At 40.9% G+C, this 20881-nt stretch overlaps 1 protein-coding gene across 1 annotated transcript; it reads right to left on the bottom strand.

Annotated features, from left to right (window-relative positions):
* Nucleotides 1–372: 372 nt before the first annotated feature.
* On the bottom strand, nucleotides 373–17647 carry LOC103907585 (cell surface glycoprotein CD200 receptor 1-A). Its single transcript, XM_009289798.2, has 6 exons — nucleotides 17398–17647; nucleotides 4512–4820; nucleotides 3640–3891; nucleotides 2726–2825; nucleotides 1713–1764; nucleotides 373–495 (listed from the first exon to the last, which is right to left on the bottom strand). Exons 1-6 carry the CDS (start codon nucleotides 17483–17485, stop codon nucleotides 373–375), a joined length of 924 nt encoding a protein of 307 aa, XP_009288073.1. The 5' UTR covers nucleotides 17486–17647.
* Nucleotides 17648–20881: the final 3234 nt, after the last annotated feature.

The raw sequence follows: 20881 nt of genomic DNA, 5'->3' as shown, positions 1-20881 counted from the left end.
CCCATCTCCCAAATGTGTGCAACATAGTGTCAAGTGCATCAAAGTAATGCCTAGAAGTGACTGACAAAACTAGGATCTCCAACGCAAGAACAGCAAAGGGAAGACTGATCACAACAGCTTTTCCAGGAAAAAACTATGGCATGGGGTAAGTCACATTTTCCCAAGGAATAACAGGAAACCTGTTTCCTTTCCCAAGGAAGAAGGCAAAACAGGGAAAAAAAGAACTATACAGACTCAGCAGCAAGCACAGATGTTTGAATAGACCTAGTGATTTATGTTGCCCCAAAATCTGAAGAAATCCTCTGAGAAGTTTCTTTCTATAACCAGTCTTTATATTATAAAGTGTCTCTCTTTCCAGTGTTGTTGAATCATTCATGTTGCTGGTGACAGTCCTTGTGGAAGATTCTGCCCCACTGTCAGATCAGACACTGAGCTGTAAATTATGTTTTCCTTCTGCACATAAGTAGTATAAGGTTCCACTTCCATTGTGTCATCCTAGCAAAACAAAACCAAAAACTGTAAATGCAAGGAGTAGTTTAGTTTGGCAGGACTCTGCAAGCCTCCCATATTTATTCCTCTTGGCCTCAAGAAAAAAAACCCTCTATTGCTTTTTCTACCAAAGAATGTGTATTGCTATTTCTGTCAAAGATTTCAAAGGTAAAGTTGAGGTATTGGCTCACCTGCCTCCTTTTCCTCCCCTTCTACCCCACTTATTTTGGCCTGAAAAAAAATTGTATTAGGGTCTAATTCTCTAGAAAGAGCAAATTACATGCTAGAGTCTTGACCATGATTGATTCCTCCATCAGTCTACAGTTTTAGTCTACAGACACACTAATGAAAGTTGCATGATGTGACTTGCTGTGACCAGCAAGAACACTGGTACTTAACCCATTATTTTACATTGATGCAACTGCATCTGTCAGCAACATCTGGAAGGTAGGGCAGCAGAACAGGAGGAACAATAATAACTAGAATTGACTAAGTTTTTCAGAAATCGAAACTGAAGCACCTTTTTAAGTTCATGACAGAATTTGAGCCTAGTGTCTACTGTAGGTGCACAGATATTCACAATATAGATGTAACACATCTTGCCTACATAGAAATGCTGTTATTTGTATTTGGTAGCAGAGAACAGAGACACAGAGCTGATGAGTGAATTGCTCAGCTACACAGGAAGCTTGTAACAGCACAGGGAATTCAAGAATACCTCCCAACTTGCAGCTCAGCACTCCTTCCATCGTTTTATAAAATGTTTTGTCTTGAGTATGGTTCGTTCTTTGATTGTGGATTGACCATACAAGATAAAGAGTGGCCTTCAAAACTTGCACATTATCATTCTGGACATCAAGAGGGATATGCTTTTTTTCCGTGTGTCTGTTAATTTTGTTGTTTAATCCTCTTGTTTACTAATAGCTTTCTTAATATTCCCCAACCCATGATATTGCAGTATCCTTCCTCAGTATTGTTTGTACAGCAGTTGCTGAGCCTTTGCTGTTGGAACATGTCTCTAATGTTTGCTCCAAGTCAAAATTATGGTGATGATAGGCTTTGTTTTGTCCTGAGATACAGCCAAAAGTAAACATGTAAGACACAGTAGCACCTGCTGAAAGCAGAGAGTAAAAATCTAATGGTTTCCCTTTACTGATCATGTTTTCGGGGCTACCAGAAGATCCCTGATTTGGTGATGGTCTAATTTGCATCATTCTCCTTACCTGTAGGGAATGTGTAGGAGCAGTCTCAGGAGGTTTGGTTTTGTGGCACAGTCTGTGAAAAAGAAAACAAGTAATAAAGCAAATTCCTTCCTCAGTCCTAGGTTTGGCTGGATCACAGCCTGGTTTCTTTGATCACAAGCTTATGAAACATTTCTTTTTCTTGTCATCAAGAGTAAAGCCAGAAGGCCTTCTCATGTCTCTCTCTCCTTGACTTTTGATCCTGAAATTATGGCACCCTGACTTTCTTTAGAGGTCTTTTCTCATGTTTGTGGGAGCTTAAGCACAAAGTGGAAGCAGAAGATTAAAATCAAAGTCCTCTGGAAGGATGTACAATTTGTGATTAGTGAAATTGTATTGAACCAATTCTTCACCTCTGAGGGAGAAGGTTTGGGAGAAAACCAGTTTTAGAATAAGGAAAGGAGGGAACATAGCTGAGGTTTTCAGTACAGGTGCTAATTCAGCCTTTCTCTGCACAAATGATTTCTGTAGTTTTTCCTTGGAACTGCTTTTTTTCTCCACAGCCAATCCTAAAGAGGCTAGAGTCCAGCTTCACCCAGGGAGCTTTTTCATAAATACACATACAATCTGCTGTCCCCTCTGTTGATATGGCAGGATAGCACTGGTCAGTCCTTCGGCACTTGATAGAACTTATTAGGCAGCAGAACCACCCCCCTGATCTAAACAAGAGAGACACTGACAAACTATCACCGTATCTAAAGAACAGCTTTACTCTTCCAATTTCCTACAAGAATGTAGAGCTCCCCTGTAGTGTAGCAGGCAATGCAATGAGGATCCTCTGCCAACTTCTGCCCATTTATATTTTACTCAGGTGCATTATTCAGTAAAGATGTGTGCAATGCACAGTGTCTGCAGTATAGAAATATTTGATGTAGTTAATTCAGTTATTCATAGCAGTACAGACTGACAGAATCATATGGTTTCAAGACACAAACAGTACTTAAAGATTTCTTCTAGCACTAGACAATCTTTCCTTAGCACCCTATCATACATACCTGTCTCTGTGGAGCTTAAAATAGTAAATGGCAGCCACAAAGGTGATAATGCCCAGGAAACAAAGAATGATGGAGACATACAGGATAAAGCCGTTGTTCTCTAAACACAAAGAGTTAGTCTTAGTTATATCTTCTTATTACTCAGTTCCTTTATTATTTCAGTATAAGCTTAAAGCTGCTTTAGCACATAGACACATTTTCAGCATGCTCATAAAATAAATATAATCCCCTTCAGCAAAAGGGAAAGTCAGTAATGAAACTTGTCTGAGAAACACAAATGGAGTCTGTGTCAGAGACAAAAGCAGATCCCACAAATCCCACAGTGGACACTCATGATATTTTTTCACTAAGCCATACCTGAGCTCCTCTCAAGGACTCAGCATATCTCAGTACTGCAACTCATGTGTAGTTCTCAAAAGCAACAAAAAAGCAAAAAACAGAAACTAAATGTCATACAGTGTCAGACATTCACAACTTGGAATGAAGTGATTTATTTGTTTCTGCTGGCCACACAAGAGTTGGTTCTCTTTCTCTCTCTTTCCACGATCTGAGCAAGAGACTTTACATTTGCATCTAAAAAAATTTTGCTGAGGTTCTGCTTCCAAGTGATTATTTTAACACTAAGATCATGACTGCTTTGTCTCTGTTTCCAACAACACTTCCGTTACCAAAAGAATACTACCACACTTATGTATATCCCTCTTAGGGAAGAAACCATTAGGCAATAGTGTCTAGAACACAAGCAAGCTGGTGATGTTTCTGGGCAAAGGCAGTTGGGGATGATACTCTTGTCTATATAGGACTTCACTGAAAGTTTCTATAGCTTTTGCAGATTTTCCTTCCTAGAAGGAACAAGAGTGTGCACAGAAGGCTAAACAGGGTTTTGAATGTCGAACACACAAAGGGAAGCTTACTTGAGGGATGACAGGCTATGGACTTGCTCTGGTTCCCAGCTGGGTGGGACACAACGCAGGTTGTATTAGTCACGTTGGTGCTGTACGCCGTGAACTTGCTGAGAACAGTCACTGTCCCGTTGTCATGGCCTTCTTCCTTGGGGGTGGAGTTGCTCTCTAGGACCCACGAGACCTGAGCAGCCGGCTTCCCTGCTGCTGCCTTACACACGGGGGTCCCCTGGTCATCACAGTACAGGGTCAGCCTGGGGGGGACTGCAAAGCGTCAGGAAGGGGAAATACGTGGAGTTAGTTTGCCGCAGTTAGGACAGGGTGTTCTTGTTCTCTACCCAAAATAAACACAGTGAAAAGAGGAGAATAAGATGGGAGGTGCCATCCCCTTACAGTGACATGGGCCAAAGTCACCAGAGACAAAGATCGAGCCTCTCTTTTCCTTTTGGACAGCTCTCCCCCATTCAGGTGAGTTACCACAGCCAGGTACCATTAGAGGAGGTTTCCCTGGACATTGCGGTAGGGAATTTTCCCAAATACAGGGCTGAATTAGACTTTTGTCCTAAGCAGCCGTCGTGCACGTCATTTAAAATGTACCTGAACGCCAGCATAAGAGGAAATGGGTCCATTCCTACCGTCTGGATAAGACCATCCCATGTTTGATAGACTATCTCAGCACTTGGAAGTGTTATTCTCACATGCTTTAGTTCTCTTAAATTACTGTAGTAATGATTGATTCTACAGGATAACCAGAAGCATGTGCAGAGCCCTCTGTTAGCATATTGGATTAGTATATCCCCTGGTGCATGGGGAGAGGAGCTTTTTATGTCCAGGCCCAGGCATGGTCCTTTGGAGAACTGTAAAATGAGGAAGGAGTCCCTTACCTAGCACGGTCAGGTGGTACGTCTTGTGGAAATTCCCTTCTGTTGCTACTACTTCGCAGGTGTAACTTCCCTCATGGGCTATTCCCACTTGCCGTATCTCAAGGGCAGGATCCCGATCTGGTCTGAATTTCCAGTTCATGCTGTCACTGCAGTTTGTTCTGTCTGTCTTGTTCTGATCAGCCCTGTATCCCAGGGTGCAGGGGCCTCCAACCTTGGGGCTTATTTTCCATGTTACCATAGTTGTATTTGATTTGGGAGGGCAGGTGAGCACAGAGCTGTTACCTACCATCGCTGACACTCTGTTGTTCCCTGACGAAGAGAAAGAAGGAGAAGGACGCGTGAGAAGGTGCCCAGGGATGTCACTCATAGCTTTGGAGTTCCGGTCTGTGCTTCACAGAGAAATGTCTGCACTGTTACACGCCAGCGTGAGGCCCTGTCTGTGCTCATCTGCAAATTGTCTGTCATCCTGTATTACAGCTGTGGATAATGGAGCCAGTGGCCTATCACAGCCTACCCTCTCAATACTATCAACAATTTTCCCACTGGGGCTCATCTTAGTGGATAAGACAGGTACTGGAGGAAGACCCTACGCCTGCCCATTGTCTTAATCCTCCAGTGGGTTGCCACTTACTGGCTGAAATGATAGAAATTTGACTATTGCATTTGGCCACATGATAATGACTTTTCTCTGGGACTGTTGCTACTACTGAAGTAAACAACTTTTACTTCTGCATTCATATACAATCCAACACTATGGGCAAAGGTCTTGTCTATACTTCTCAGACATGACCACAATGTAAATAACAATGGTGGAGCTTTGTGTAGGAAGAAAGGTTTTTGCCTTATGTCTCAAGGGTGTCTTTTCATTTTCTGAATCTTTGTGAACATATACATTCACACTATGAGTGTACACAATGTGTACATATGCATTCACACTGTGACTGTACTTTTTTTACTCCAGCAGCCCCCATAGGACATGAATGTAAGTCCTGCCCATCTTTGTGCCAGGCACACAGCTACGAACGTGTAAAATATGCCCATATCCCTGTGCCTCTTGCTTGTGAGGCTAAGATTGCAGAGAAACTTTTTTCAGTTGATGTATCAACTGTGTTGACTCTCTAATAGTGAGTATGTCTTGTTTTTGAATTCTGTTTTGCATTTGCTTAGAAACATGTTCCATTTTATTTTTTTTCTTTCTATGATACTGACTCTTCTTTTGGGTTTTAAAAGATGATGTTTGGAGCCAGGCACAATACCTCCTCTCTTTATTTTTTCATGATCCATGAACTATGTACTTGAAGCTAGACGTCTGTATGGAAAAGCTTGGACTTGGTCCTCTTGTCCTTTTCAGAAGTTATCACATGGGCCATTGAAGGGCGGAGAGCCAGACCACTATTACGGCTCCTCTATGTGCTTTGTTTGTTCAAGACAAGTTACACCCTCAGGACTGCCTTTAATTTTTTTTTTTTTTTTTTTTTTTGCTTATGTGTCCCTGAATTTCTTCTTAGCCAAGAAACTAATTTGCCCGGGTTTTCTTTTTCCACAAGCTTTCAGGACTGATTCTTTCTTGCATATATTGAACATGAGTCATGCTTGCTCTCTTTATATTGACCAGATTTGGGACCCTTCATCTGCCTGTGTCTTCAGCTGACACATCCAAGGGGTCAAATTTCTAACCCCAAGAATCATTTCACTATTTCCTTGACCACTGAAGCCTCTCAACATGATGCCACCTTTGGGACAGTTTGTTCTTTTGCTTTGTTTCAACTAGTCACATTGGGACCTTTTCCTTAATAAAGTATTCTGTGGTGGGTTTGGGACTTTTGTGTCCTTTGGGTCCTGCTGAAATTAAAAGCAAACAACCCCCCAAATCCACAATGTATGTATGTGTATAAATAATGACCTGAAGAACACCTGTTACAGGTAAATAACATTTCTTTTTCAAAATCTCCTAGGTGCAACAATTAATGAGTTAATAGGAATAATACCCATAGCTGTAGTCCAAGCCAGCCTCCATTTACCACCTCACTCATTTCCTCTTTTAGTAGGTGACCGTTAAACTTTGGGACTGTAAACCACTGATCTCTGAGTGCTCTGTGTCTCTGGTGGAACACTGAGTTGCTCTTTCCTTGGGCTGAGTAATGGTTTTAGCGGCATTCTGAGAGCTATGTGTGAGGAGAAAATCAGAGTACTACTTTCAAACCATGCATTACTCTGGAAGGACAACAAAAGTTAACCAACCTGATTTGTACTGACAAATGAGTTTTTCACAAGTTATTCCAAATATGTTAAACCCCTCCCCAAACCTTTCAAGCAGATATACTAAAGAGGCAATTGAAAGTTCAGCTGGAATATGCAAAGAATTAGGAGACCTAAATTTTGTGTGATTAATCAAACCTTTGTCAAAGTCTTCCTCAGAGGTACCAGACCTGACTTTGTTGTGTTTCTCTATCCCCTGCCCAGAGCTGGAATTCTGTTACCTCTGTTGGCTGGCACAGTGTGAAGCCCAGTTCCTGAACATTCACAACACTGCAAGAAATGGTCTTAATGAGCATCAACTTCAAATTATTAGCCAAATCATTACTATTAGCCTCTTTGAGAAAACCACAGTTGGTTTTACCTTAATAATATTGTCTGAAATCTCATTATATTCTGGAATCTAGGTGAATGAACAATTCCAGCTCAACCACTTCTTCTGTTTAACTGTGTTCTTGGGAAATGATTTCTAACTTGCAAAATGAACACAGTTCACTGCATTTTAACTACTTAAAGATTCCTTTAAAGGTTTTTGCCTTTTCATTTTGAGGATTAAGTATCCTTTGGGTGAAGACATTTCCAAACCTAGACCTAGCTCCTGCAGATTGATAGCAGGTGTAGCTGCAGTATTGCCCCACACTACACTACACTGTACAGTGCTGTAATGTATTAGTTACTCCAGCTGTATAACATGGAAATCAGAGTGTAATTCTGAGAAGGTTTTTTTTGCTGGTAGAAGAGGAAAATTAGGTGGGGATAGTATTTCACTGAAGCCACCCACTTCCCATTTTTATTAAATAAAGGAGATAATACTTAGCTTCCTGCTGCTCAATACTGCCAGGATTCATCAGTTAATGTTTCCAAGCATGGCTGAAGAAGAAAAGTGCTACCTATTCACACCATTTTCTAATACACAAATTACCCACTAGCCCCACAAATGCTTGTTTCCTTAATTCAGTTGTCAACAGTGTTCTGTGATACATTATTACACTGGAAGTGTTTTTAAATGACAAGTTTTTTCTGCTTAATGGCATTTCAAGAAAATGTGAGGTGTGTGTTTTTTTAAAATCAGATTATTTTACCAGGAGAGGAACTGAAAGAAGCCTTTTGTCTCATGATGGTTTCTGGATGTGAGTTCTATGAATGTCTCTGAAAATTGCAGAACAAAGTGTTTCCTCTCCAATTTTAACACTGCCAAGAGCCTCGGAGCTCCGAGTCATGTCATCAGTATGGCTGATCTCATCTGAAAATGACTAAGCAAACCTAAGCATTCAAACAGCCTGTGTATTGGGGCTGGGGTTTCTTTGGATAATGTTTGCAAATGTTGCGCAGGAATGACAATGTTGTGCATATTTACCTGTGTACACTTTCATTTACATATTAAAGCAGTATCATTTTACTTGTCTTTCAACTCTGCATCTCCTAAGCAACCTATTGCAATGTACAAGTTCCCCAACATAACAGCTTGTGTGCTTCAAGACCGTAAAGAAAGAGGGAGTGAAAGTGGTGCTTTCTGCTGGGCCTTTCCGTCATATTCTCCCCTGAATGAATCCGGTACCATTCACTTCAAATGAGAAGCCACATCAGTCAGCTTAAAATCTGCTGAATCATGTTTAAGTACAATTTTAGGTTTACAATAAGTTTGTAGAAAGATTCTGAATTCTCCTGTATCCCCCCCTTAACCTATCATCTACCCAGATGGTAGATTAATTAGTAAAAAATCTTCTTGTTTATCCTATCCTTACACCTTCCTACTATTGTAAAGAGGCCTTATAAACATAATAAAATTAAACTGCTTTCACTTTACTGCCCTTTTTCATTGCTAGTGTGCAGGTAAATGGCATTAGTGTAAATATGGTGTACTTCTTACTTGCTTTGCTTCTTTTCTCATGCATGCTGCTAGAAACATGATCTTTAGACTTCTCTTACAGAAGATTGCACATGCAAAAAATCCTGAAAGGTTTGATTAATTTGCATGTCCGAAATGCCTTTGAAGACCTCCTCTTAAGGTGGAACAGGGAATATGTTTTTATCTCTGTAGAACAGACATATATTATTAGGAGGAGGTTTTATCCTATATTATGACCCTGTTAGACTGTTAGCATTCTCCCAAGAACCGTCTAAAACTCTGACTGTCTGTCTTTGTGTTGAAGGCAGAGAAAGAAAAAAATGGTGAGGGAGCAAGGCATAACTGCAGAGCCTGCACCTATTTTGATCCTCTTCTGGTTCATTGTGGCATGGAAGCATGTTGCAATGGCAGAGTGCTATGGATACCTACTAGACTAAGTCCCAAAACCACTATAGCCAGGCTGATAGTTTTGCTGGGCATTTGCTCATTAGCCCTGCTTGTCAGCCATGTGGATGGTTATAGTGCTTCCATTTCTATAGATGCTTACTCACTTTATCAGTGGTGCAGAAATCTTCCAGCATGCTTGCTATTCTCCCAAGAAAGGATATGCAAAAAGAGAGCTCTGCTTCATTTTACCACAGAGCATAGTACCAAGTTCAGATAATTTAAGGTTTTGAACTGTGTGAGCTAAAGTCTTGTCACTCACAAGCAAAATAGGACTGGGCCTGGGTAATACTTGATGAGAGGCTTCCAAATCATAAAGAATAGTGTCAGCCATTTTCATAACACTTTCTGATGAAAAGAGGATTTACCTTTCTTTGCTTTATTTTAATCTAACATATAGCCTAATGAGATGTCAAGACTTGCTGTTTTTTACCACAGAGTTAGCTTTATTTAAAAACAGTCCAAAATGTATATTCTCAGGAATTAATCTGTAAATAGCTATGGGATCAACCAGCACAAAGGTAGTTCTGTAAATAGAAATTATCCTCATCCCTATCCTGTCCTTCCTGGTCAGCCATAGCATTTCCTTCAATTTGGAGATGTTGATAGGACCTCATGTTGGGATGAAGTTGGACATGCCCTACTTTCTCTTTCTAGTGAGCATACCAAAAGCTGTCTAGTCTCTAAAAGTATGTTTTATTAGAACATAAACCAAAATGCTAGAAAGTGATAGCTCTTTAGGGAACTCAGAATTGCTAGCTATACTCATGAAAAAAAAAGGCCTGAAAATAAATCTTCACTGCTCTCTGTGCCTTCACAGAACAGGTTCTTTCCCCCAGTCCTCTCTTCTATTCCACCAGCTTTCGGTGACTTGTCAGGCTGCACAGATTCCACATGATCTCAGCTCCTTTTTCCATCACTTCTATGACTTCTTGTGGGTCTGCTCCAACCAAGCCCTTTGCCAGGGTCTCCCCATCTGCTTTTTTTGCCCTCCTTATGCTGCCTGCCCCAGCCTGCACTCTTGGGTATGTGCTCAGCAGCTCTGAGGGAAGACACAATTTCCCCGTCCCTCCGGGAATCACCCTAAACCTAAAGGGCGTGTGTCTGCTCTGCAGGAGAACTAACCAAACAAAAGTATTCCACTCTGTTAAAGAGGGAAGGTTCAGTGCTGCAAGTGTTTTTAATTCAGACCTGTCACTCCACCACTGTTTTCTGGAATGGTGCTTTAATACTGTAAAATGGGTAAAAGTCCATTGCTAAAGTGTCCTCTGTGATAGCCGATTGGTTTATGACCAATGCAACAGGACATATATGCCATACACGTCAGCATCTATTCAAACGAAAGCTCAGAAACAAGCCAGTACGTTGCACTCCTACTTCTCTCACGGTGAAATCCCATATTACAGCTGAGCTGAAGTGGCAGCTTGCTGTAGCTCAAAAAAGGGTATAACCAGTGCAGCAAAGGCCTCACTCTCTGTGGATCTGCAGAGAACAAGAAATTTGAAGAGGTGTGAGCTATCAAGCTCATCTCAGTGCAGTGATAACAGTAGGACAATGATTAAATGTCAGTACTGTTAACTATTTCATTGCACACAAGAGAGATGAAATGAAGGATCGTATATCTACACATTTATTGTAAATAACTTCTCATTTTCAGTCTTATTCTTCACAAATGAGTGGACTCTGGAAAATGGCAATCATTTTTTCTATTAGCCAGAAGGAGCAGAGTTCAGGAGCCCAGAAGTACGTGCTGTCTGTCACAGTGCTGTAGAAAATAGGCGAGTCAGGTTCAGGGAGTTCTGTACAGCTCCGGGCTGAACCATCCTAATTTGGTCATGGATGTAAATCCATCATGAGCAGGTTTCACCTTGGAGACCCATCTGACGGGTGGGTAGGGTAGGAGGCCTTTAGACCGAGGTCCTCCAATTCAATTCCAGCATCTGAAGTTCATCTAATTATAATACCAATAATATTATGCCATCCCTCATTGTCTCCTTGACTGTTGAAGAAGATTTTAAGCCATGTCTGAGGAGGTTCTCAAGCTCTATTCCACGGCATTGAGTGCACATTCCAATGCACTGACAGATTCCACTTTTGTGTTTGAAAATGGACATATCCTCTCTCAGGAAAAAACAAAATCTCAGCTGAGGAGTTCGCATTTGTGTTTCAAAAATGTGCTGGTTACTGTTGTCATGCTAAGATTACTGTAATTGAAAAAGATTGGGGGAAATAATACTTTCCTCTGGTTTTTTTAACGTGGTTTATGTAGTGTGTTTGACAGCTCTCGTGGATAACTAGTTGCACCAGTTCCTTTGCAGTGTCACTTATTTAGTCATTTCTCCTGTTTCTCAGAGTCTTTCTCACAGTAAAAGGAGAAAGAAAGGTTTTGAAAACAGGAAAATTTGATTGTAAAGCCACTAAAATTTTCAGGGGAATCGCTGCAAAATCAGACAGCTATGCAGCTTGAAAGTGCTTTTGATTGCTTTCAAATAGGAAAGATTTCCAGCTTCTCTTATTCTTTATAGCAGGTTTTAACCCACAGTAGAACTTTTTCTTGCCCCCAAAATGACTCAAGTTCCATGACAGCCTCTTCACAAATTTAGCTGTTAAAGAGTTTTTCGCACTGTGAAGAGATTGCTTAACTTTCTCAGGCATAATCCTATTGTGTCTTTATTTCTTACAGTAACAATCTACCACAGCGTTTTCGTGCCTCTCCCTCCACCACCACCCCCGCCCCCCCCCCCGATTGTGACATATTAAACTTAATGAACTGAAACGATGATCATATCACAAGCAAATGACTAACTGTATCTTGGAATGAATACATTATATGAGTCATAGCAAGTCATAATCAAAAAGGCAGTACCGGACGCTTGGAAGAGGCCAGATACAACAGGCTGAGCTCTGCATCTGTTTTCCCCTTCTACTGCCACAGAGTGCCTGTGACACTTAGCAAGGCCTGTCTGGAATGAAGTGATAGATAAACAAATAGAAGTGCTTTGTACTAGGGTAGGGATTGCTAAAGTACTGACAGAGTTTTATATATGGTAGCTTTGTGACTCTGAAAATGTAGCCACAACAGCACAGGACAGAGTGTAGGCTGAAAACCAGCCCTGTGTGTCGGGTGAGTAGTAAGTAGTTGGACTACTCTAATTTTCATGATAGAAATACATGAACTAGCTGGCCTGAGCTCATATGACTGTTTCTTGAAGCTGCGATCACAGCTTTTTCAGCGTGAACATATCTGTAAAAGGACACAATAAGAGACTTATACCTTCATTGTTAGTTTCACACTCACTTTCTTTTATCCATACTCGTCATTATTCCTTGAAAATATCTCCTATCCCCATTTCATTCTATTTAGGCTTTTTTCCTATCTTCAGAAATTCCTTTCTTCCTCATACTCAAATTATTCTTTTGTTCTCCTTTTAACACATTTCTTTTCTGCCACCATTACTGTGTCACTTGCAGTATAAATCTCTTTCCTGCTGTCTCATACAAGCTGAAATAACAACCTTAAAACACATCCAGATAAATACAGTTTGTCATTGTAAACTCTGGTTGTCCAGTATGAAATGCCTGCAGCATGGCTGGATTTTTTTTAGATTGCAAACTTTAATATGAATTTATATGTTGCAGAGAGGTGAGCACACTGACAGAACTTAATAATGAACCCAAGGCTTCCATCTTCCCATTCAAGGTGGAATATGCCTTTGCAGTTGCCAGTTCCTAGTTTTTAATTTTTCTATGATCTTTTCATTCTCTTTAGCTTTCTCCAGTATCCTTTCAAGCAGTCATTCAAGACAGCTGATTCTGAAGGCAAAGGAAACATGTTAAAGCTCACCTAGTTAGAGATGCAGTTTGATACAGTGTCCTCTTGAAAATCATAAATTAAGCTGAAGAATAGAGGGACAACTGGAGGGAAACATGATGGATAAAGAACTGGATTAAGGAGACAAAGCAAAAGACAGTATTAAAAGGAGGTGTCAGGTTGAAGGTAGCTTGCTAATAATGTTTCACAGCAGATGATTTCTACAGTAATTCTGTTTAACGGTTTTACTAATGGCATTGGCATTTGTATCAGGAGTGTGTGAGGAAATTTGTTGAAAGCAGGAAGAATATAGCATTATTAATATAAAGAATGGAAATGTCACACAAAAAGAACCAGGTGACCTTGATGAGTAGAATGGTAGATGTGTGCTGAAATTCAGCAGCTGAAAATGTAATAACAATAAAAATAGGTAGTACAACAAATTTAGGCTGGAAATTAGAATAGGGAATCTTGCCTCAATCAGGATTAAAACCAGCCTTTCAGTAAGGTGGGTGCTTTTTTTGGTGCTCAGATTGTTTATGAAAAGTGTTTCATGATACAATGCCTGCAGAAAAAGGCAATTTGATGCAGTGATGTAGGGGTCCTTTCTGAGGTTTTGTTTCTACCCTCACATAAATGGGCTATGTCTCAATATAAACATGACTTTGTAGAAAAAAGGATGGGGACACTTCTTTAATCAAGGAATTAGTTGGTGTTTAAATGACGTGTTAGAGTCATCCAGCTTGCAGAACAAGCACCGTTGGCAAAATCCTCAACTGATAATAAATCATCACTGAACTTAACAAGCTGTCGCATATTATATCAGTGTGGCTGTAAACTTTTAACTTGGTATAGCAACTTCTGTGTGCAAAGTAAGTAAGTAAGATCTTCGTCCTTGCAGAATGTGAGCCGGAATGCATGAGGGGAAAAGGGATTTACACTGGATGCCAAAGTGCCTTGGGTAGTATTTCTTTCAGAGTAGCGCTGTGACACCATGTGTAACAAAGTGCAAAGGCCCCCCACTTCTCAGTACAGAAACAGATACAGAATGTTTTATATTCTGTTCTGCATGCGGAACTTGGCCTTTTACTCTCTTCCTCATGAGAGGAAGAATAAAATAGGTTGTACTGTTTATTTATGCTTAAGTGGCATTTTCCTGCTATTCTAAACAAAAATAGATCATTGACTGCAAATGGTAGGTTGTATGCCCTCTTTTTCATACTTTGCAGAGAGCAGATAAGGGACTGCTGTGAAAACACCCTTATGACCTCACTTTTATATGATTAAAATCTCAGTCATACCTTGTTTAGTGCTTGGCATATTACTTTTCTTCCTAAAATTTTCTTACTCAATACAAAGATAAGGCAGCATAAGAAGATTCCCTATACTTTTTTCTTATGAATGATTGTACCTCTAAATAAAAAAAATATCAACTGTGACTTTTAAGTAGCATGTACTTCTACAAGTGCACGCCCAAGAAAATCTACTTTGTAGTCATAGAGTATGTGGTCAACTTGCAAGACTGACCTTCCTTGTTTCCATGGTTTTGAAACTAGACACACTCAGACATTGTGTTTGGACGCATGTAATGTTTTACAGCAAAGTAAAACATTAATGTCACAAGGACATGCTTTGAAGATCTAGGGCAATTTAGATGTCTTCTGAGAAATTTTTTGCTTAATTTAATAGTACAGAATTCTGTTTTAAGCATTTGGGTAAGAAAAACAGGCTGTTTGGATTCAGGTGTTTTTAGGGTAAAGGAAGTCAGAATGATTCCAGCACATAGATCCAAAGGAGCAGCAAAGAAATAGTGAAATGGAGACAAATGTAAGTTTACCAGAATAGTTTTTTGGTCTATGATTTTTTGTATCTATCTGGAGCAAGATTCCACGGTAAACTAGACTAGGAGGCAACAGAGACAGGAGCACTGAAACACACTAGGACAGAGAAAGTAGGAAGGCAATAAACCACTAGTACACTAGTGAAAGAGGATTTACAAGTTATATTAAGGAAAGAAACTAAATGAAAGCAGTAGCATTCAAGAAAGTTATGTATGCAGGTAAACTTGAACTCTAGCCAGGTTGCTCTGTAAATCTACTTCACTTTTATTCACCTCGTGCACTCTAATTCCAGCACTGATGCAATGCCACTGAGTTCAATTTTTTACTATTGATAAAACTGAACTAACCGTAGAGGATCACATCTCATTACTGACAATGGATTTCTTGCAGCTTCCTCTGAAGCATTTATTCATATCTATTGTCACAGGATACAACTGCAGATGCAGGACTTACACAGTCCAACATTGCAAATGTTAATCCAATAAAAAGACATCTGTTGCATGAACTTTTATGGAAGATCTTGCCCTCCCTTATCCCCTTTCCTTTGGAGTATGTACACAACCACCTGAGGTGTCCTGTCTGCTTAGTTAAACTAGACAAATCTTCAAAGTGTTACCGAAAAGGTTTTAATTTTGAGTCTTTTCCACTGCTCCTACTATGAGGATTGTCACAGAAGGGTTGTTAGTACAGATCATGCACCAGCAGCTTCAGTAGCATATTATCCAACTCTACTTGGGGGCAGATCTAGATACAACAGTCATGAAGTGACCTCAGCCTTGCTTCTGAGCTGCCTCTTCTGCTAAGGATTTTTTGTAAAAACTAAACAAACCACACAAAACAACATGCTAAGGAAATGTTAAGGAAAATGCTAATGCAGATAAAGCCTGGTTACACACAAGAGTTTTTGTATGAACTTATTTCATTCAGAGTAGCTTGCTCTAGTCTTCAGAAGGGGGTCATAGTTTCTTCTGAGCTTCATACAACACTAAAATTCTCTGGATAGAATACACACATTGGATCAGCTTGACACATTTAGCCTGTGATCTCTGAAGAAAAAAACCTTGTCACTACATCTTGCTCAGAACAGCCACCCTAATTTTGAAGGAAATAAGTTTAAGAGCAGTGTTAGCTAAAAAATTCCCATCAAATGTGGGCGGCTTTTTATTTGGAGGGGGGGGAAGGTCAAACATGAAATTAGATTTTAACTGAACATCTTTTTCTGTGTTCTTGGAAGGAGAATATCATTGATTCACCAAGACACCAAGAAGTTAAAATCCAGTTACCTTTTAGGTGAAAAAGAAACCTTTTTGGCATTGGATTTTTTAAATATTTCCAGGAAAGTCCATTTTTAAAAAGAATCTTTGCCAGTAGGATTCCCCTTTGTCTCCCCCATTTTCTTCAACATTTTGTGACATGTCCATACTCCTTTACTTTTTGAGCACCTGTATTCAAAAATGTAGACTGTCTCTGACACTACCATAACCTGTCTGTATGACCCTGAGAAGGTTCCTCAGTATTCTTCTGAGATAGTTCTTTACCTACAGAGTAGGAACAGGTTTTTTTACCTCCATTGTGCCTGTTATGAGGTCACCGATGCAAAGTTTAATAATGTTTGTGAAGTATTTCAGTTTTTTCCAATGGGTAGCGCTGAGGTAACCATTTTGGATTCCTCATTTGATCAGCCAAACACATTATAGACAGGTGTTCCCTCACTGCCAACAGTGACTGCATCCGTTTTGCTTTAAAATATCACCAAGGAGCCATTTTTATTTTCTGGCCAAGTGGAATGGAGTAACTCATGTCCATGCAGTTTAGTTCTATCTGTCCGTAATAGGAATGGACACATGCACGTTACATATTATTCAGAGATGTCCCTAGTTTAATTTGGATCTCACAGACCTATCTGCCTTCTCCCTATATATATAGACACTTTAGGTTTCTGGAACTGCTGCACAAATCCCTAATTCCATTACCAAGTCCCCGGACTGCTGTGTTGTGTCTGGAAGAGCACAAGCTCTAGAAATGCAAATGAACAGTGTGTGGGAGACATTAACTGCTGTAGCTAAACTATATTAAAACTAAGTCAACTACGCTAAAAGACTGGGTTAGAAAGGCTTAGGAGTGCTGCTGTCTTTGGCACAAAAGCCTTGCCCACTTTTGATACTCACCATGCCCATTAGCCTCAGAACGAAATTCCAGAAACTGCTCCCTACTGTCAGCACATCAGTCATCTTCCACCACTCCTCAGAAAGATGCAAGAGATCCCTGCCCTATTTCAGAGTATCTATAGCCTCTCTTCAGCAAAAACCACATGGCCAAAAGCTTCAAGTTCACAAACACTTTCCCGGGCATATTTTTAATATGTCAATTGGATCAGTTTCTCAGATGATGTGGATTTAGAGGTCAGAATAAAAAGGCTATCTGTGACAAACGGTACATTCCCAACTAAGGGTTACTAAATAATTGCCTACATGGAAGTCACAGGGATAATGCCTGGCAGCCTTGTGACCACTAAGGAAAGAAGAGCAGGAGTGGATATTGAGGAAGCATGTTTTAGTTGTGCTCCATAATTTTTAGCAATTAAAGAAAGTCACAGCATGATTAATAGCTTTTATGGAAAGAAAATACCTGTGCACATTTCCCTTTCTTCCATCCTGACGGCTGATTGGTCCCAGTTAGACTTACCTACTGTTCTCATGACCTTGGTGATAGCGAGCAGCACAAAAACACACAGAGTCTTCCCAGCAATCTTCATGTTGGCTCCTGCTTTCATGGCTCGGGCAGCTCCGTCACTCCATCCATCCTGCCGCCAACCTAGCTGTGGTCATGGGGAGTATTTCTTGCCTGCCAGTGCATCCTCAGCAGCCGATGTCAGTGTTTTCTCTCCCCCTTTCCCACTCCTCTCCTCTAGCTGTGCATGCCCCTGATAGACTGGCTCCTCAAAGCTGGAGAGGTTCCTCCTTCTGACTTTTCAGAGCACTAGGCTTCCTGTGCTGAGAGCCTAGGCGAACGCTGAGGAAACAGGTTGAACAACTCTGCCTTCCGTTCATTGGCTCTCCTCAGGAGGCTGATGAGTGAAGATAAACCCTGCAGCAGAGCTCAGAGGGGGTAAAAGCAGAGGAGATTATTCAAGGCTGAGTTTAATATCAAAAAGGAAATCTTAGTCTTGGGAAGCTAGAGAGAAACTTATTCTTCATACTTGTCATTACTACTACTACTACTACTGCTGCTACTTCTTTGTCACTGCCTCCAATAAAATTCCTCCTCATGTCTCCCTCAAAAAAATTAGCAGCCTCAAGTCTTCTCTGTAAGTGACATTTTTAATGATTTCTCCCTTCAATAGTTACTTAGCTACTAGCAGTGTAGTTCTCTTGAACAAAAAGGCTTTCCAGACCCAAGGGGGAGAAACTGAGTTTTGAGGGGAAAGAAAAGCCTATTTTACATACTTTTCAACAGAAATAATACAGAAATTGAAGCTGGCCCACATCTTTCACTGAAAAACTGTTTGTTTTTTTTCAGAATACTGTTGTGTGGGGTTTTTTTAAATAATACTGTACCTGTTTCCCCACCTCCTCACTGATCTACTAATTTCAGATTCAGGGTTTCTTTTCCTTTCTTAAGCCACAGCACTTCCCCAGCACAGTTCTGTGGGCCAGCAGTAGAGAAAAGGCCTCAGCTGTTGAAAGCTACAAGTGAGAATAATTACCACTGAGGACAGAGACATAAGAGGTAAAGACAGAAAACAGAACAAAGTTGGCAGGAAATTGAACTGCTCAGGAGCTAGGACTGCACACCACGTTTGAACATCGGCAAGCTGTACTGATGGCTGTAGTCTGATGTTCTGGTAATTTTGTTTGATCAGACTGGTGTTCAAAAATGGTCTGCATTGATATTCACTGGAACAGAGGAGTGTGAATTACGGTCCTATGTAAATAAGTAAAAAAAGACTGATAATGATCATATAAAGAAAATCAGGTAAGACAGAAATTCAGCTGGATCATCTTGGTCCCAGGATCATCTTGTTGACTACAGTTTTGTGTGGGAGGGCGTTATGTATATTTTTCCCTACTTGATTTTTTAAATTCAATTTAACATTTTGACACTCCTCCGCACTGTTCTGAGGTTTTCGATATGCTATTCACAGTAACACTCTGGTTTGTTTTCTGAGTTTTTACCATTGATCTAGGAATTAGTAATACTTGTGAATAGGTATCATAGATATATTTTAGACAAGGGCATGGAGAGGCAGAAGAGGTGTTTATGTAAGTAGAGATTAAGATCTCTACTTAGAGGCTGGAGAGAGAAGTAGGCAACATGTAAGCAGTATGAGGCCTCAAAAGTAAAAGAAATAGTGCTCAAATTTGATGCAAAGACAAGAGGAACCTAAGGTGGTGTAAATGTGCAGACATGTGGCATATTGGATAGGTGATTGCTTCATGAACGTGAAAAAATGAAAGATGCAATGGGATAGGAGAGATTTTGGAAGAGAGCAAACTATCTTCTAAATAAGAAAAGTCCTTCTTTAAGTTGTCGTAATGAAAGGTCTCTGCCATTCCTATAGGAATTCATTTGGAACCAGAAGTTAGACAGCTGGATTCTTTTGGTAGGCAAATATTATTTAAGATGTCATTAAGATGCTTTGGGAGCAACTTTCTGGTTGAAGCCTGGGTTTCTAGGAACAAGTGAGAGGCTCATATGAGAAGGTGTGGTGGGTTGACCTTGGCTGGCTGCCAGGTGCCCACCAAGTCACTCTATCACTTTGCCTCCTCAACTGGACGGGGGAGAAAAATATGATGAAAGGTTCGTGGGTCAAGATAACTACAGGAAGATCACTGAACAATTACCATCACAGGCAAAACAAGATGGTCTTTCAGGCAGTGGCATGGTTTACAGGGTATGTTTCTAGCCAACCTGTAGTTGTCTCCACCCCGGTGAGTATGTAGCGCTGCCTTGGCATTGTTTGTGGCAGTGGTCCAATACAGTCAATTTGCCAGGCCTCACAATATCAAAAACCCAGCCACTGCCCTCTATTCCAGGGAGACTTTACTCGTGTGGCTCCCTTGATTGCGGCACATGTTTCACATTCATGAGTGACCTGTGTGATGGCCTCCATGGTCAGGTCCACCCCTTGATCACAAGCCCATCTGTATGTTGCATCTCTCCCTAGATGTCCCAATGTTTCACAGGCCCATCGAGCTACAGATAGCTCACCCTTACACTCCCAGTCCAGGTCCACCTGAGCTATTTAAATTTTGACAGCTTTGTCTACCTATTCATTGTTTCAATGTTCTTTAGTGGTGCAGCTTTTGAGCATGTGAGCATCTACATGACATAGTTTGAGAGTTAATGTTTTCTACCTGTGCAGCGATGTCTTGCCACAATGCAGCAGCCCAGAGGGGTTTACCTCAGCACTGCCAATTGGTCTTCCACTGCTGTAGCCACCCCTGTAGGGCACTAGCCACCATCCATGAATCAGTATAGAGTACTGGCCACTTCTCGTTCAGCAATCTCTAGGGCTAGTTGGATGGCTTTCACTTCTGCAAACTGACTTGACTCACCTTCTCCTTCAGTGGCTTCAACGACTTGCCGTGTGGGACTCCACACAGCAGCTTTCTACTTCCGATGGTTTCCTAAAACATGGTAGGATCCATCAGAAAACAGAGCATAATGCCTTTCATCTTCTGATAACTCATTAGATGGTTGTGCCTCTTGGGCACCAGCCACCTCCTCAGGCAATGCTCCAAAATCTCTGCCTTCTGGCCAGTCCATGATCTCTTCCAGGATTCCCAGGCAGTTGGGTTTCCCCAGTCGAGCCTGCTACATGATCAACGCTACCTACTTACTCCATGTAGCGCTGGTTGCATGATGTGCAACATCCAGTGTAGCACGGGCAATCGTGGTGCCAAGAGGAGATATGTTTCTGTACCAACAACTTCTGAAGCACCTTGAACACCCTCATATGCTGCTAGTATTTCTTTGTATTGGGTTTGCATGGCAAGGTTTTGGTAGCGGCGGGGTATAGGGGTGGCTTCTGTGAGAAGCTGTTAGAGGCTTCCTCCTTGTCTGATAGAGCCAATGCCAGCTGGCTCCGAGATGGACCTGCTGCTGGCCAAGGCCAAGACAATCAGCAGCAGTGGTAGCACCTCTGTGATAACATATTTAAGAAAGG

This window comes from Aptenodytes forsteri, unplaced genomic scaffold, assembly GCF_000699145.1.
Source record: "Aptenodytes forsteri isolate BGI_AS27 unplaced genomic scaffold, ASM69914v1 Scaffold61, whole genome shotgun sequence".
NCBI classification, from domain to species: Eukaryota; Metazoa; Chordata; class Aves; order Sphenisciformes; family Spheniscidae; genus Aptenodytes; species Aptenodytes forsteri.
This window is presented reverse-complemented; position numbering and strand designations above follow the sequence as displayed.

Bases quoted from the DNA above. Each gene is read 5' to 3' on its own strand.
- LOC103907585 (XM_009289798.2), bottom strand. From the start codon at position 17,485: ATGAAAGCAGGAGCCAACATGAAGATTGCTGGGAAGACTCTGTGTGTT. The intron at 4,821-17,397 runs GTAAGTCTAACT...TCTCTTCGTCAG, and splicing joins CAAGGTCATGAGAACAGTAG to GGAACAACAGAGTGTCAGCG. The intron at 3,892-4,511 runs GTAAGGGACTCC...GACGCTTTGCAG, and splicing joins GTACCACCTGACCGTGCTAG to TCCCCCCCAGGCTGACCCTG.